Source organism: Schistocerca nitens, chromosome 12, assembly GCF_023898315.1.
Source record: "Schistocerca nitens isolate TAMUIC-IGC-003100 chromosome 12, iqSchNite1.1, whole genome shotgun sequence".
Lineage (NCBI taxonomy): Eukaryota > Metazoa > Arthropoda > Insecta > Orthoptera > Acrididae > Schistocerca > Schistocerca nitens.
Window position 1 is genome coordinate 3,970,636 of NC_064625.1, and position 17,385 is coordinate 3,988,020.

At 41.1% G+C, this 17,385-nt stretch overlaps 1 protein-coding gene across 1 annotated transcript in view; it reads left to right on the plus strand.

Moving 5' to 3' along the window:
• The first annotated feature begins 3,281 nt into the window (after positions 1 to 3,281).
• Positions 3,282 to 17,385, plus strand: part of LOC126215303 (basic proline-rich protein-like) — a 162,645-nt gene continuing 148,541 nt past the window's right edge. Inside the window, exons 1-2 of the mRNA XM_049941985.1 lie at positions 3,282 to 3,458; positions 16,685 to 16,855. Coding sequence (XP_049797942.1) covers positions 3,282 to 3,458; positions 16,685 to 16,855 — 348 coding nt within the window. The remainder of the gene's footprint in view (positions 3,459 to 16,684; positions 16,856 to 17,385) is intronic.

Consider the following 17,385-nt stretch of genomic DNA (forward strand, 5'->3'; position numbering starts at 1 on the left):
TCCGCTGCAGACTGGACTCGTCTCTGCGCTCCGCGGCTTGGCGGCCTCTCGAGGTCGCGCTAGTGCGCGCGGCCGCCGCCAGAGGCGCTGCGCTGCGCTCCCCGCACGGCTGCCAACGTTCCGCTACTTTTTCGTTTTTTTTTCCCCTCACCGGCGCGATTGTTGACGGGCAATTTCTTGGTGGGACACGGCACACTCGCAGAGGTGTAGTAAAACAAAGGGCAGCAGCGCCAACGGGAAAATTAAACGCTAGATTCCGCCTTCAAATGTTTTGCGCGTCAACGTGCCGAATCTGTTGTCCGATTTAAATCGGTTGGAAACCGACGTTAGAGAGCAGGATCTGCGACGTCGCATCGTAGGGACGAGTACGGCCTTCTGCGATTTCCGCGGCGTAGTGAAATTCTCGTGTGATTATCTAGTTTAGGATAACCAGAGTTCCAAAATCGCAATATGGGACTCAAATTACATCTTCAAATGAATCGACTATTGTGGAAACTTCGGTTAATACTCTCTCGGTACAGTAGATTTAGGTTTATACTACAACTGCATTCATCATAGCGTTTATTTGGTATGACTCACACTAAAAATACATCAAATTACCGTGCTTTACTAATCGAACAAATACTGTATTCTTTTAATGTTATCACGTGTATACAAATGTTCAAAACAATTTCTCGCTTTGCTGTTCCAGCTTCAGAAACGGAAGTTCGGGTTTAATTTCCTCAGTAAACACACACTTTCTTTTTGGCATTTCTGTGGAAACCTGGCAATATATCACATCAAGAAAGAAACGTAACTTGTGACTCTAACGGTCCAGAACCAAACATCTGTACGCGGTGACCTGAAGCAATATGCTGGTGATGGTCAAAGCAGTGAGGATATAAAATGCAAAGTGGCTATAGGAATACGGGGAATTTGTGAACATTCAATATAAACTTACAGGTTAGGAAGTATTTCCTGAAGGTATTACTCAGGAAGTGAAACCTGAATGGTCAGCATTTCAGACAGGAAGAGAATACAACCTTTCGAAATGTGATGCTATGGAAGAATGCTGAAGATTAGATAGGTAGACCGAGTTTTGGAGAGGAGGGCGAGGCTACAAACTGGAGGGACAGGCAGAGGACCGAAGTCAGTAAGAGCTGCGTGCAGCCTACGGCAGTTATGGAGGGACGAAGAGCCTGACGTGGACACCTGCGTCAGACCAGGCTTCAGGACACCGAAAACAACAAGAAACAAATTTTTTCTTTAAGTCGGCAGACTTTCACGGGCGTTTTCATTCAAGGCAAAATCTTGTATATGTTTACATGGCCATCTTCCGCAGCAGCTGTTGCTATTGTGGTCTTCAGTCCTGAGACTGGTTTGATGATGCTCTCCATGCTACTCTATCCCGTGCAAGCTTCCTCATCTCCCAGTACCTACTGCAGCCCACATCAGTGTATTCATCTCTTGGTCTCCCTCTATGATTTTTACCCTCCACGCTGTCCTCCAATGCTAAATTGGTGATCCCTTGATGCCTCAGAACATCTCCTACCAACCGATCCCTTTCTCTAGTCGTGCCACGAACTCCTCTTCTCCCCAATTCTATTCAATACCTCCTCATTAGTTATGTGATCTACTCATCTAATCTTCAGCATTCTTCTGCAGCAGCACATTTCGAAAGCTTCTATTCTCTTCTTGTGCAAACTATTTAACGTCCATGTTTCACTTCCATACATGGCTACACTCCATACAAATACTTTCAGATACGACTTACTAACACATAAATCAATACTCGATATTAACCAATTTCTCTTCTTCAGAAACGCTTTCCTTGCCATATCATCTATACTTCGACCAACATGAGTTATTATGCTCCCCAAATAGCAAAACTCATTTACTACTTTAAGCGTCTCATTTCCTAATAAAATTCGTCTACATTCCATTGCCCTCGTTTTGCTTCTGTTGATGTTCATCTTATATCTTCCGTTCAAGACACTGTCCATTCCGTTCAACAGCTCTTCCAGGTCCTTTGCTGTCTCTGACAGAATTACAATACCATCGGTGAACCTCAAAGTTTTTATTTCTTCTCCATGGATTTTAATACCTACTCCAAATTTTTCTTTTGTTTCCTTTACTTCTTGCTCAATATACAGATTGAATAACATTGGGGATAGCCTACAACCCTGTCTCACTCCCGTCCCACCCACTGCTTCCCTTTCATGACCCTCGACTCTTATAACTGCCATCTAGTTTCTGTACAAATTGTAAATAGCCTTTCGCTCCCTGTATTTTACCCCTGCCACCTTCAGAAATTGAGAGTATTCCAGTCTACATTTCGTCATTGCTTGTTCGATGTACAGATTGAACATTAGGGGTGAAAGACTACATCCCTGTCTAACACGCTTTTTAATCCCAGCAGTTCGTTCTTAGTTGCCCACTCTTATTATTCCCTCTTGTTTCTTGTACATATTTTATATTACCCGTCTTCTTTTCAGCTTACCCCTGTTTTATCAGAATTTCGAATATTTTGCATCATTTCAATAAAACGCTTTTCCCAGATCGACAAATCCTATAAACGTGTCTTGATTTTTCTCGCGCCTTTACCTTTTCTAAAGCCAAACTGATTGTTATCTAGAACATCCTCAACTTTCTCTCCCATTCTTCTGTATATTATTCTTGTCATCAATTTGGATGGATGGGTTGTTAAGCTTATTGCGCGATAATTCTCACACTTGTAAGTCTCGTATACTAACCAAGGGAAACTTCGAGAACGGTATGTAATTTCGACTGACCCATAGAACACGCTGCACAGTCAGCACTCTTCTGTTTTTGCTACGAAAACTTATCTGTGCACTAATAATGAGTGTACATCAGACAGACGTGAGCCGAACGGGTGCAACCGGTACATATTATCCCCTCCCCCCCCACCCCGCCCCCCTTATACGTGAACCATACCACGAGGCACGTCAAGAAAAAAAAACGTAATCCTAGCGCCAAGTCGACAGTGGGCTGAGTCTACCACACATGTAACTCTAGCAATGTTACGTCACTCATAAACAGATACGGAAATAATCATATACATCGCCACACGCAACCGAGATAGAGAAATGGTCGCAGTGCAGCACAAAAAAAAAAGAAGTCCTCTTACGTACAAAGGCATAGATTCGCAGAGGTCAGGATACCATAAAATGTGACCCTAGACGAGCACCGTGTGTTCTCCAAATCCAATTACCTACTCGGTTGAAAAATGCGAGCAACGCACACACACACAGTGATAGACGGATAAAACGGATCGCACGTACATGACGACAGTGCAGTCAGCACCGTATTTAGATGTCTGTCTGTGTCGACCCAGGGCCGCGACTCCAGCAGAAGCCACTGTGCGCCTGCAGGCAGACCTGGGAACCGCCGTGCTACACTACCCCCGTGTGCTCTCCAGTCGCGACAAAGAGCCACCTCATTGGCTGCAAGCAAGCGCGGTAAGAGTCATTTGCAGACTGAGAGATGTTTGGGATCGCCGACCTGTGCGCTAGCCCGACGGTTACCAACAAGCGCAAACGCCTCCTAGCGCCGCCTCTCCAGGCGAGTGTTCCAGCGACCGCTGGAAACAAGCAGGATCCGTGGATAGCTCACTTGCTGCCGGTATCAGAGGGGCCCGGCGACTCGTAATGCTGACCGTGTGCGCCACCTGGAGAAGACACCTAACAGCCAGGGGAATGCGGAGTCCAGAACGCTTTTGGCACTGCGCCACACAAGTCGCTTGTAGTGAAATTGCATGCTTATCGAAAATCGTCTCAGATACATGACTGGATTCGTGATTTCCTGTCAGGGAGGTAACAGTTCAGAGTAAGTGACGCAAACTCATCGAACAAACAGAAGCTATTTCTTCTTTTCTCCAGTGTAGCGTTACATGCCCGCTGCCGTTCCTTATCTATACAGGGCGAGGCAGCTAAGTCCTAACAAAACGGCTCAAATGCCTCTGAGCACTATGGGACTCAACTGCTGAGGTCATCAGTCCCCTAGAACTTAGAACTAGTTAAACCTAACTAACCTAAGGACATCACAAACATCCATGCCCGAGGCAGGATTCGAACCTGCGACCGTAGCGGTCTTGCGGTTCCAGACTGCAGCGCCTTTAACCGCATGGCCACTTCGGCCGGCTAAGTCCTAACACCACTTGTATCTCCCCAACCGTAAGAGATACAAAGATGCCGTTTGGACAGTGAATTGCAGGGACAGGGGCTACTTGAATACATCACATCTCATGTTTGTGCTATTTTTTATTACTGAGATATGAGGCCATCTTTGGTCTTTTTAAACGGAACCCTATGTTAAATTTTAGCGTAACACGATGGGCTTAAAAAGGCGGTTTCAAATATTTACGCGAATAGTTTTTGAGACGCAGATATGTTCCCGCATCGAATTCGTCCTTCGAAACGGCGTTGTCAATTGCGACCTTTCTCTTAGCAGGGAAGGCGTTGTTTTCCTGCTTCTCGATAATGCCGCAAGGTGACGCACGAGGCAGCAAGGGAGAAGGCCACAAATAAGCTGCTGGGGTAATGGGACACCGCATTTCCGTCACAGTTCCTTGGAGCAGACGAAGAAAAGTTAGATAGGCTTCAATAAAGCGATATGGAGAGCTGTATCCTGATCGTGAGCGTCCTACGCGCCAGCTTCTTGCTCGTATTTGCAACAAACTACTTGAATCTGGATCACGGAACGCCATACAGAGGACACGGCAGGAAACTGCAACTGGCGAGGTACATGAAGAGGGCGTCCTAGCGTTGGCGCATAACGACCCTACTGTTCCGCCGCGACGTATCGCCTCGGAATGTGGTGTAAGAGAAGTGTGCTACGCATATTACACCGGCATGGATTTCACCAGTTTCACCTCTCATTACATCAAGCACTCTCCGGTCTGGATTTCGAACGGCGCGAGGAATTTTGCCGGTTTACTCTGCAGCGCCTACAAGATGATCCAATGTATTTTCAACGGGTGCTTTTTACTGATGAAGCGACTTTCACCAACCACGGTAACGTGAATTTGCATAATATCCATTACTGGTCAATAGAGAACCCTCATTGGCTTCGACAGGTACAGCATCAGCAACCGTGGAGTGTTAACGTGTGGTGCGGCATCGTCGGAAATGTCATAGTGGGGCCGTACGTCATTCCAGGTATACTAAATGGCGATAACTACGCACAGTTCCTGCGAAACTTTCTGCCCATTTTGCTGGAAGAGGTACCACTAACTACGCGCCAGCGCATGTGGTTCCAACATGACGGCTGCCCTGCTCGCTCTTCCCGTGTGGCTACAGAGCTGTTAAATGGAAAGTTCCCGGATTGTTGGATAGGACGACGTGCTGAAGTGAAGTGGCCAGCCCAGCCTCCTCATCTGACCCCTCTTCATTTTTTTCTCTCGGGAGCAATCAAACATAAAGTGTATGCTCAAATACCAACTATGCCAGACGATGTGAAGCAAAGTATCATCGAAGCCTGCACTGATATATCACGTGACACCCTCGCAGCCGTTCACAAATCAGTCGAACTGCGACTACAAATGTGCACTGCAGCATTGTGGCCAATAAGGGCCTCCTCATTTACATTTGTATTTCTGTTATTTAAAATGTATTAACATCTTGTAGTATTTTAATACTGTATGTTGTCTACAATTTTGGTATCACAGTTGTCAAATAACTGAATAATATTTGCGCGACATCATCAGTTAATTTTTGCGCAGAATATCGCAGTATGTATTACTATTGTCAGGTAAATGGTCGTGTTTGTGTAAGGACGGACTCGCTACGTTCACCATGTACTCTACACAACGGGAAAGGTCGCATTGCACGACGCCGCTTCCAAGGACTATTCGATACGGGAACATATCTGTGTCGTAAAAAGTATTCGCCTAAACATTGTCATATACATATATTTCAGACTGTCTTTTTAAGCCCATCGTGTTACGCTAAAATTTAACATAGGGTTCCATTTAAAAAAACAAAGATGGCCTCATATCTCTGTAATAAAAAATATCAGAAACATGAAATGTGATGTATTCAAGCAGTCCCTGTCCCTGCAATTCACTGTCCAAAGTTCATCTTTTTATCTATTACGACTGGTGAGATACAAGGGGTGTTATGACTTAGCTGCCTCACCCTGTATAAACGATTTAGGAGACAACCTGAACAGCCATCTTAGGTTGTTTGCAGATGATGTTGCCGTTAGTAGTGGGACAACGGCGGCGGCGTCCAAAACGTTGCATTGTTGCCAAATTTATTCAAGATGACGCATCCAGGATGGTGGTGATAGATGTGGCAACGTCGCAATAACGTCATGGCGGGAAGTCCAAATTTTGGTGGGAAAATAGGTCAACTGGGTTACTTTAACTAACCTAAGAAAATGGCGGAAAATTTTGGCTGGAAAAATGGTCACTTGGGCTAGCTCCACCAACCTAAGTCTCTTCCTTGGAGTTGATGGGAAAAAGACTCATTCTGTGTCCAGCTGCTGGAAAGGAAGGTGTGTACTTTATTTATTTTCAGTGAGAAGTTGGAACAATTTATTTAAGGATGTATTTCCCGTAGTTTATTTATTACGCTGATACAAAATACTCGCCCTGGCGTGCTTGGGGTCGCAATACATAGCCTACAGACCTGCAAACTGCACGTAAATTACCGAAATAATGCACTACTCTGATGGACAGTCACAAAAACAATCGTAAATTGTCAAAATAATGCTTGTAAAACGCTATGTATACGCGCTCACTAATTATAAACTGTCAAAATAATGCATTGCACTGTCTGCAGACATGTCCACAAAGTAATGCAGTACACTGACGCACAGACACGTTCATATAGGTAAGAAAAGGGGGTCGCAACGCTTTCAACTACCTTGTTTCAACTGCTTTTCAAGCCACCCACTTCCACATACGAAATACGTGCACATAGATCGCTGTATATACGAAATGTCTTAGGATTTTTGGAAGGTTAGCAAATAAGACAGGTAAATATCCTCATACAAAATATTTATTAACTTTTGCTTATACATTTACACACAGAAAAGAACTCTTTCTTTATTCTTGTTAGGTATAGTTTCAATAATGTCCAATTTAATTTTTAACTTATAACTTAAATCCACATCTGAATCATTTACTTCTTTCTCCAGCCAGTAATTTGACAAATACAGAGAAGGTATTGAAAGGTGGCTACACTGAGCCACAGCGCCAGAGATCGCGCCAGATAGTATTATTCTTCCGCCTCCACTGGCTGTGCTTGTCGAGAAGTCGTGGTGGAGAGTTCTTGTTGAGATGTGGTGGTAGAGAGTCGTTGTTGAGATGTTGTAGTAGGAAGTGCTTGTTCCATGTTGTGTGCAGTTGTTTGATGGGCTAGACAGCAGATGTTGTTCGAATGGAGATATTGTAATGATCAGAGTGCTTTTCGTCAATATATATGAAGGTAAAAAAATTCCCTTTTCTTTTTATTATTTCAATGTCTTAAATAATGCGTCATTACAGGTTCAGTCAACAAAGCATCTGGCTCGTGTTCTTGTATTAGAGTGTAATTCTGGTTTTCTTGCGCAATTATAGTATTTCTATTTTTTTTAATTGCTTCAGTATAAATGGTATTTAAAATTTCTTGTCTTATTGAAGAAGAACCGTGCCAGATGTGTACGTTGAATCACACTTCCACATACAGAACAGCGACACTTGTGCCTTGTTGTTTCGTAGGTTTTATAGTTGCTGGGGACTTAATTAATTAATTGTGTTAACGGAAATTTTCTTTCATTCTTTGTTGTTATTCTATGCAGTCAGATTGCGTACTAAAACTAGTCAGGGCCAACCGTTTACGAGACTTAGTAATCGGACTTACAGCTACGAAAAATAATAATTATTTTCATTTATTTAATTAAGCCCCCATGCACGTGGCGACCGCTGCTTCGGATCGTCCCTTGGAATTCTTCTGATTGTAAAAATAGTAGACACTAGTATTGTTGAAGTAATTTGTAGTTTAGTAATTGTAGTCTATATTGCATGTGTAGATTTGGTAATTGGCATTCTTCTAATGGTATTTTGCAAAATTTATTTTTTTTGTCTTGTCTACGGGTTTGATAATTTAGTGCAATTATTTCGATTGTTCGTTAATCGTGTTTGAGGGAAGCATTTCGTGTGAACGGGATTGTTGGTGATAACGTGTTATATTCTCTGTAATTTTCGTATTGTGACGAGTTTTGTATGTTTTGTAAATGATTACGCGATCGATGAAAAAGGCGAAAATGATGAATAGTGAGAACGACGAAATTGTTGACATGGCGAACTCGCCAACATAGGACAACAGTATGATGAATAAAGGAGTTGAAAACAATTTAACAAGTCGGGAAGATAGTCCGGAACCATTTCAAAATTTTTCTCAATCAGAAAATTCACAGAATACGAGATTAACGATAGAAGATTCTGGAATAGTATCGAACACAGATAGCTTTACAGCTATGACGAAGGAAGCTGGTTTTGTGGGAAATGTTAGGAGCGAAAGGAATTTCGAACAAGTTAATATGGAGCAGTTGATGAGTGCAATATTAAATTTTCGATCTGAATTTAAAACAGAGATAGGAACAATTAAAACAGAGATGGGAACTTTGGGATCTGAATTAAAAACTGATATGGGAACAATGGAAACACGGTTAGACTCACTGGGATCACAGTTAGAATCTGAATTAAAAACAGAGATGGGAACTTTGGCAACACGGTTAGACTCACAAATAGGAACAATTAAAACAGAGATGGAAACAATGGAAACACGGTTAGATTCACGAATAGGGACATGTTTCAAAAATATGAAAGATGAATTAAAGAAAGAAATCAGAGAAGAAGTACAACCGATTTTCAATGCTCACAATAATAGATTAATTGCAGTAGAAATCAGACAAAAGGAACAGGATAGAGAACAGGAGGAAAGAGATCGCGTGATAGTACAGAAATTTTCAGAGTTAAATTTACAACGCGCACACGATAAGGAAGAAATATTTGAGAGAATCGAGGAATCCGTGCCAAATGACAGAATAAATAACCTAACACAACAATATGAACAGTTAACTACTAAATGTGTCAATACTGAAACCCGAGTCGCGACACTTACTTAAATAAACTTAAATAAACAGAAAGAAAAAATAGGTGAGTTGAGGAAATTTCAGATAAATTGGCTCTGAGCACTATGGGACTCAACTGCTGAGGTCATTAGTCCCCTAGAACTTAGAACTAGTTAAACCTAACTAACCTAAGGACATCACAAACATCCATGCCCGAGGCAGGATTCGAACCTGCGACCGTAGCGGTCTTGCAGTTCCAGACTGCAGCGCCTTTAACCGCACGGCCACTTCGGCCGGCTCAGATAAATTGACAAGTCTCAGTTTAAATGGGGACAGAGATTCAGATGATACAGCTCCATTGCCATTTGCAGAAACCGAAGAGTACCAGAACATAAATAAGCATGTTGAAAAACAGGGAAAATTTAATGAACGCGTTAAAAGGGAATTTGAGGCATTACGAAAGCAAGTCAAACATATTGAAAGCGAAATTGTAGGAAAAGACAGCAAAAGAAATTTAGAATCACAGATAGCAGAGGGGTTTGAAGAAAATAATTTGCTTCATTTACGGGATGCAACAAGAGAGCGCCAGGCGCGTGAACTTGACAATAATCGACATTCGGACTGGAACAGTCGCGGTAGGTCTTTGTCGCCACGAGGAGAAAACTCTTCTTAACTGTTCGGAAATTTAAGATCTTTCGTAATTCTAAGAATGACATACATCCATGTTCATGGTTAGATTAATTTACGTACGCACTTCCACCAAATTGGCCACTAAGTCACAAACTGGAATTTATGTGCGGCTATTAATGTCCTCAGGGGATTCACTACACTAAGTGAATATGTGCCGTAGCGTGCATAGGGCCCCGAGCTGTAGTGGTGCTATTTCCCTTTTAGTTTTCTGCACCGCTGCCTACTCTTTTACTATTCTTTGCATCTGTCAAAACAACTCTTCGACTATCAATCTATCTAGACAGTAGGTAAAGATTAACCGGATATGACTATTTTACCCAAAAGTGATTTCGAAAATTACCGTTTGGACTTACTATATTTTCTGCAGCATTCATTCGTAGTTTAAATGAAATCTTACCTGTTTATCTCCGTGACAATATTACTTCATATGTTGACGATATTCTTATTGCTAAACGTTCTTGGAGTGAGCATAACAAAATTTTGGATTCATTATTACGTATTTTTGCAAGAGTTGGCATTACAGTGAACTTGGAAAAATCTGAATTTGGTCGTTCTCAGGTGAAATTTCTCGGTCAAATTATTTCTACAGAAGGTATTCTTCCTGATCCAGAAAAATTAGACGCTATTCGTAATTATGCTGTTCCTACCACAAAACGTGATGTTCGTAGTTTCCTTGGTGTCTGTAATTTTCTTAGACGCTTTGTTAGATTGGACAATTTGGCCACACCTCGTTTTTGCCATCTATCTGGAAAGTTCTTTTTAAACGAAAATCGGTTGACAACTCTTTTTGGTTAGTTTGTATTCCTGATGAGTGGGTCAACAAATTGATTTGGTACACACATTTCAGTTATGCACACTTTGGTCCCAGAAAATGCTTTCATAAATTACGAGAAAATTGCTACTTCAGTAATATGGAAAAACGCATTCGATCTGTTCTTGCCAAATGCAAATTATGTCAAAAGGCTAAGCCGCCAACTGTTTCTCACAGAGCACCGTTGTTTCCTATCATTCCAGCGAAATTAAAGGAGATGGCTGCAGTCGATTTGTTCGGTCCAGTGGTTCGTTCTACTAATGGTTTTGCGTACATTTTCGTAGCAGTGGAACTGACATCAAAATATGTGTGTCTTACACCTTTACGCAAAGCAACAGCTCGCTCAGTATCTAATGCTTTCGTCAAACATTTTCTTAAAGAAGTGGGTCATGTTGATAAGGTTATATCAGATAATGGATCACAGTTTCGCTCTAAAATTTGGCTTCGTACTCTACGGCGTCGTAAGATTAAACCAATTTTCATTTCACTTTTTCACCCTCAATCTAACGCTTCAGAGAGATGGATGAAGGAAATCAATAAATTGTGTCGTCTTTACTGTCATCAGAATCACAGAACGTGGGATCAGTATCTTCATATTTTTCAAAACATTCTGAATGAACTTCCTAATGACTCAACTTCTTTACCGCCTATACTGATATTAAAAAACAAAGCACCGACAAATCGCATTTCTGAAATCGTTCCTTTTCCGCCTACACGGAAACTGCGGCATTCTGAAGTTGTCAACCTGGCTCTGCAAAATATTGCATCTGCAGCTGCTAGAAGAGAGAAATCAGCTAAACGTCCTGGTCGTTTAAAAACTTTGTCAGTTGGTCAAAAGGTATTAATTAAGTCTCATCGTTTGTCTCACAAAGGAAAAGGCTTATGTCGCAAATGTTTTCTGCTTTATAAGGGTCCATATAAAGTTCGCAAAATTATTCATGATAACACTGTTGAAGTAGAAACTCTTAAATCTCGACGCTCTAAGGGAATACATCATATATCAAACGTTAAAATTTTTGTGGAATGACATACTTTTGAGAAACTAACAGTTGTACGTAAACACACGGAGAATACAAGGATATCGCGCTGTTTTGGCGGCGGCACATACTCAAAGCAACAGTCAAGTCTGCGCGCCGCACAAGGCAGTCGTTGACCGCAAACAATCACTTCCTACGTCACGCGGACCTACAGCTGATCGAGCGCTCAGTGCGAATGCACTGACAGCCGTAAACAAATACACAGTCTAATTTTTCGGATTAAATTCAGTATAAAGCTATAGTGACTTGATAAATTATGTTATTAACGTTCAGTATTTTTCAGGATACGGTTGTATAAAATATTTAAGAACTTCAGGTAAATTCTGTGCGTGTCCGACGTTAAGAGGACTTGCTATCGAGAAAATTTCAGGAAGAATGTAATTTCGAAGAAGAAACTAATAAACTAAAAAGGTAACTATTAATTGAGTTTATTTTTCAGGTAACATATTTCCACTTAGGTACGTACTTTAGACGTAATTTGCTGCTCGCGATTACGTGATTTATACTTTGTGTTAACTGATTTTGACAATGATTAATGAACAGGGTGTTAATTATGTATATTATGCATCGCTTGGCTGCTATTCTTTTTCACTGATGTCACATTTTTTTATTATGTGCCTGCTGTGCTTATTTATTTAAATTATAATTGTCACCTGATTAGTTGTGCTGATATGGTTATGTATGTAGGTTACACTTCGTGATTTATCTGCTTGCGCCTTCATGTTTACTTATTAAGATTACATACGAACATTTATTTGCTTATGCTGATATGATGCTAATGACCTGTTTATTATGTAAGATACATATTTGCTGCTTTGTGTATGGATTGCATATTTATACATTTCTGTTTGTTGTCAAAACTATCCTTTAATTTGCTATATATAGAAATGCTGATATACGGTATACAAACATGGAGCTTAGGTCACACTATGGTATTAATTATAGATTGTTTGCTTGGCAGAGCCTCGTGGTAGGAGTTGCGCTGCATCCACTTGTTGACATTATGTTCTCTACTGGTGTATTTACTCGCTATTGCATGTTTTGCTTACGCTCAGTGCTTTATATTTTAAGATAAGAAAATGAACTGCTATAATTCTACGAACGACGTTGGTACAGGAAACTTCATTGAAGTCACATGAGCTGGAGGTTTTATGGAAGCTGTATAAATTTATGCTAATAGGAAGGAAGCTAACGACATGACATACCAACACCAGGTTTAAACCATTGACAGTTATTACACTGCATTCTTCGTGAGCAATTGAAATAGCAAGTGACACTTGACACAAAAAAATACTCCACATGTTTGCTTCTGCCATGATTCTTGAAGTGGTGTACACACTGAAATATCACGATTATTCACACTTCGTAATCGTACTTACTTACTGAGAGTTATTCGAACTAAAGGCTGTTAGAGGTCATGTATGCATTTCTTTTATTTTATGATGGACAAGGTAACCAAAATGTATTTTATAATTCGTAATGAGTAGAAGATTTGGCTCAGGTGGACTACACAGAGGTTGTGTGTGGACATTGTGTCTTCGGATTGCATGGGATGATAAATTGAAGTTTGCACTAGGATTTTGTCTGTACTTGTTCGAGGAGACTGACTAGAGGAAAGAGTTGTTATGGAAGTGAAATGATATTGATGATAAGGTTTATATGTATCGACGTAAGAGGTATTAGGTATTATTGAGGTATTGAGATTGTGTGAAATTGATGATTATTGGAGTTTTGGTGGACAAGAGGTAAGGTAAATGATATTGATAATAAGATTTATATGTATCGACGTAAGAGGTATTATTGAAGTATTGAGATTATGTGATGCTGATGATTATTGGAGTTTTGGTGGATAAGAGGTAAAGTAAGTGAGGAGCATATTTTCTGTTGGTCTATATGGAACAAGGAGGATGAAGATAGCAGACTAGAACACTCAAGTGGAAAGAAGATTGTCTACACACACACTTTGTTAAATCAATAAGCAGTATATACTTTTTTTTTTTGGAGAGAGGAAGTATTTGCATATCTTGGTACACTGACAGTTGTTCAGCAACAGTACATTTTGATCTGGCTTGGCAAACATTGGTCTTGACATGATGACTATGACGTTGACTTAACTATTATTGACTGTTATACATTGCTGCCACTACTACTTGGTACACATGATGAACATCAAATCTTGGACAGAGTTACATTTACACAGTTAACACTATTCAATTACACAGTAGCACTTAATGTGGATGAAAGATGAGTAAGTGTGTTTTGTGCATTTTCCTTTCCTAATCCCAAATAATTGGTACCGACCTATTCCCTAAATATTATTTTACTTGTTTGTTGTGGCTTGCACTGACACCCATAAATATTATAGGTTTACTGATATTTGTGTATTTGTAATAGTAATATGACAAATATCTGATATCATTTGTGTGTTTATTATAATTTGTATGTTTAGTGTAAAAGCAATTGTGTGTGCATTCAAACTGTTGTTCACACCTGCACTTCTTCAACATAAGGGGTGCCACTTAGAAATGTTTAATTTCTGCTGATTAACTGTGTGATTAGTGATAGTGAATATTATGGACTGTTACTTGCACTTTTTCTACATGATTGGTGCCACTAGGACATGTTTAATTTCTGCTTATAAACTCTGATGAACAGTGTGATTAGTGATAGTGAATATTATGGACTGCTGTCTGGACCTGCTCATCATTGCTAGGTGCCACTGATGAACTGCTTCTACTGACATAATGTCACTTGTTGGTGTCTGCACCTGCTCAACATTGCTGGGTGCCACTGATGGAACTGCTTCTATTGAAAAGATGTCATTTGTTGGTGTCTGCACCTGCTCAACATTGCTGGGTGCCACTAATGAAACTGTTCTACTGAGATAATGTGACTTGTTGGTATCTGCACGTGTTCAACATTGCTGGGTGCAATTGATGGAACTGCTTCTATTAAAATGATGTCACTTGTTGGTATTTGCACCTGTTGACCATTGCTGGGTGCTACTGCTGGAACTGTTAACTACTTGTTTCTTGAACTATGGAAAGCATGTTATGTGAACATTTGTATAAACTGATTTTTTGTGTATTGTGTAAACTATTATGTAAAGTCACATGTATGAAAGAATTTGTATTGCTTACTGTATTTTATATATTAGGTTATTGAAAGGTCAGTGCAAAGCCAAAATTTTATATAATTATGTGATATTTACGTATTAACATTATTTTTTTTGTCTGTATTTTTGTGGACGAATTTGGTGGTATTTTCACCACCAATGCTGGCAAAAATACCATCAAATTCTAGCCCGTGGAGGAGGGGCATATGAAAGGTGGCTACACTGAGCCACAGCGCCAGAGATCGCGCCAGAGAGTATTATTCTTCCGCCTCCACTGGCTGTGCTTGTCGAGAAGTCGTGGTGGAGAGTTCTTGTTGAGATGTGGTGGTAGAGAGTCGTTGTTGAGATGTTGTAGTAGGAAGTGCTTGTTCCATGTTGTGTGCAGTTGTTTGATGGGCTAGACAGCAGATGTTGTTCGAATGGAGATATTGTAATGATCAGAGTGCTTTTCGTCAATATATATGAAGGTAAAAAAATTCCCTTTTCTTTTTATTATTTCAATGTCTTAAATAATGCGTCATTACAGGTTCAGTCAACAAAGCATCTGGCTCGTGTTCTTGTATTAGAGTGTAATTCTGATTTTCTTGCGCAATTATAGTATTTCTATTTTTTTTAATTGCTTCAGTATAAATGGTATTTAAAATTTCTTGTCTTATTGAAGAAGAACCGTGCCAGATGTGTACGTTGAATCACACTTCCACATACAGAACAGCGACACTTGTGCCTTGTTGTTTCGTAGGTTTTATAGTTGCTGGGGACTTAATTAATTAATTGTGTTAACGGAAATTTTCTTTCATTCTTTGTTGTTATTCTATGCAGTCAGATTGCGTACTAAAACTAGTCAGGGCCAACCGTTTACGAGACTTAGTAATCGGACTTACAGCTACGAAAAATAATAATTATTTTCATTTATTTAATTAAGCCCCCATGCAGTATATTCTCGAATTCTAACACATATCTAATTCTCTTCCTGTAAAATACCTGTTTTATGGCTTTGACTATTAGCTCAGACCCTTCTCGCAGTTCTTCTAGGCGAGAGCATTGGGGGATTTTAATTTTTCCTCGTATCTCCTCCATGACGCTACTGTTAAAGCGTTCCACGTCTTCCTGTGTGTGTATCGGCAACTCTTCTGTTCCACATTTTTGCGGGATTGCTGTATAGAACTTTAAGCTTACTACTTTTGTAAATGAGTGCCCATTAAACATAGTTATTCCATCAAACTCGGCAAATGGCTGTACTGTTGCTGGGTGGACAACGTCTAGCTCGCCGCACGTACATAGAATATAATCATCGCTTTTTTCGTGTCTCCCTTCATATAGAAAACGTTCTCGATTCCACTGACTTCGGTCAGTACTCCAACACGTGACCAGTTTCCACCACTGTTTGCTGTAAAAGCCTAAATTTTATATTCCCCTTTCGTAGATTTTTCCATACAGTGTGTTTAAATCCGTATGTAAGCCTGGCCTACACATCGGCAATAGTTTCTTCCTTTTGCAATTGCATCTTATATTCCTCCTTTATAGCAGTTGTCTTCACCATATACTCCAGTTTCCTATTCTTTACTTCGAGGTTCTCCATCTACAGTTTTCGTTTCCGTGCACTTAATACATTAACTGCACTTAAAGGAGGAATTTATTTAATGGGGAATGATGTAAGTCTGGTCCTTTTTCTTAAGACCTGAAGTATAACATTCATTACCTGTAGGAACCAGTACCAATTCGCCGATATCTTTAAAAAATGGTTGAAATGGCTCTGAGCACTATGGGACTCAACATCTGTGGTCATCAGTCGCCTAGAAGTACTAAACCTAACTAACCTAAGGACATCACACACATCCATGGCCGAGGCAGGATTCGAACCTGCGACCGTAGCAGTCGCGCGGTTCCGGACTGAGCGCCTAGAACCGCTAGACGACCCCGGCCGGCCAAGTGACGTACGCTGCCGCGGCAGCTAGCCGGGCCCCCTATCAACAGAATGTGGCCGAGCAGGCGGGCCCTTCAGACGCGCGCCCGGAAACGGGAAGCACCGCGGAGCTGAATCTGGCCAGTAATGACGTCACTGAGGGTGCGCCGCGCTTGCCCTCTTCCAACGAGCGACAAGCTTCACCGATAATACCTGATGTAGACATGGTGGAGTACGAAGCGGTAGTTACACACGAAAGGGCCAACATCCCAGAGGGAACTACTGGATTGACATAAAGAGGAAGTGATGTAACAAATAACTGACAACCACACAGATGACAGGACTCCACAGACAGGCTCAGGAAACGTCAAAGGAAAAGGGGGGGGGGGGGGGGTGGGCGCAAGAAGACGAACCAATGACAAGACCCGTGTCACGTGTCGCAGAAACAGCAGCAACGGCCGACTCCGAAATTAACGGAGCTCAAAAATCTTCCGCCACGAAGGCGGGACAGGTGACTTCTCGTCGACCTTCGCCAGGAGTCGCCAGGAAGTTCACCAAAGGTTTCGCCTACGATTTCACCGAAATCATCAAAAAATAAAAAGAGACGAAGAGCACATCAAGCTGCAGAGAACGTGGCCCCTCCTTTAAGAGAGCGGCTGAGGAAGACACAGGAGACCGAAAAGAAGGACGAAGATATACAAAAGGAAGTGGTCGGCCAGTCTTCGGATCGGAACGAGAAACATGAACGGGCTGACACGCCACACGGAACATA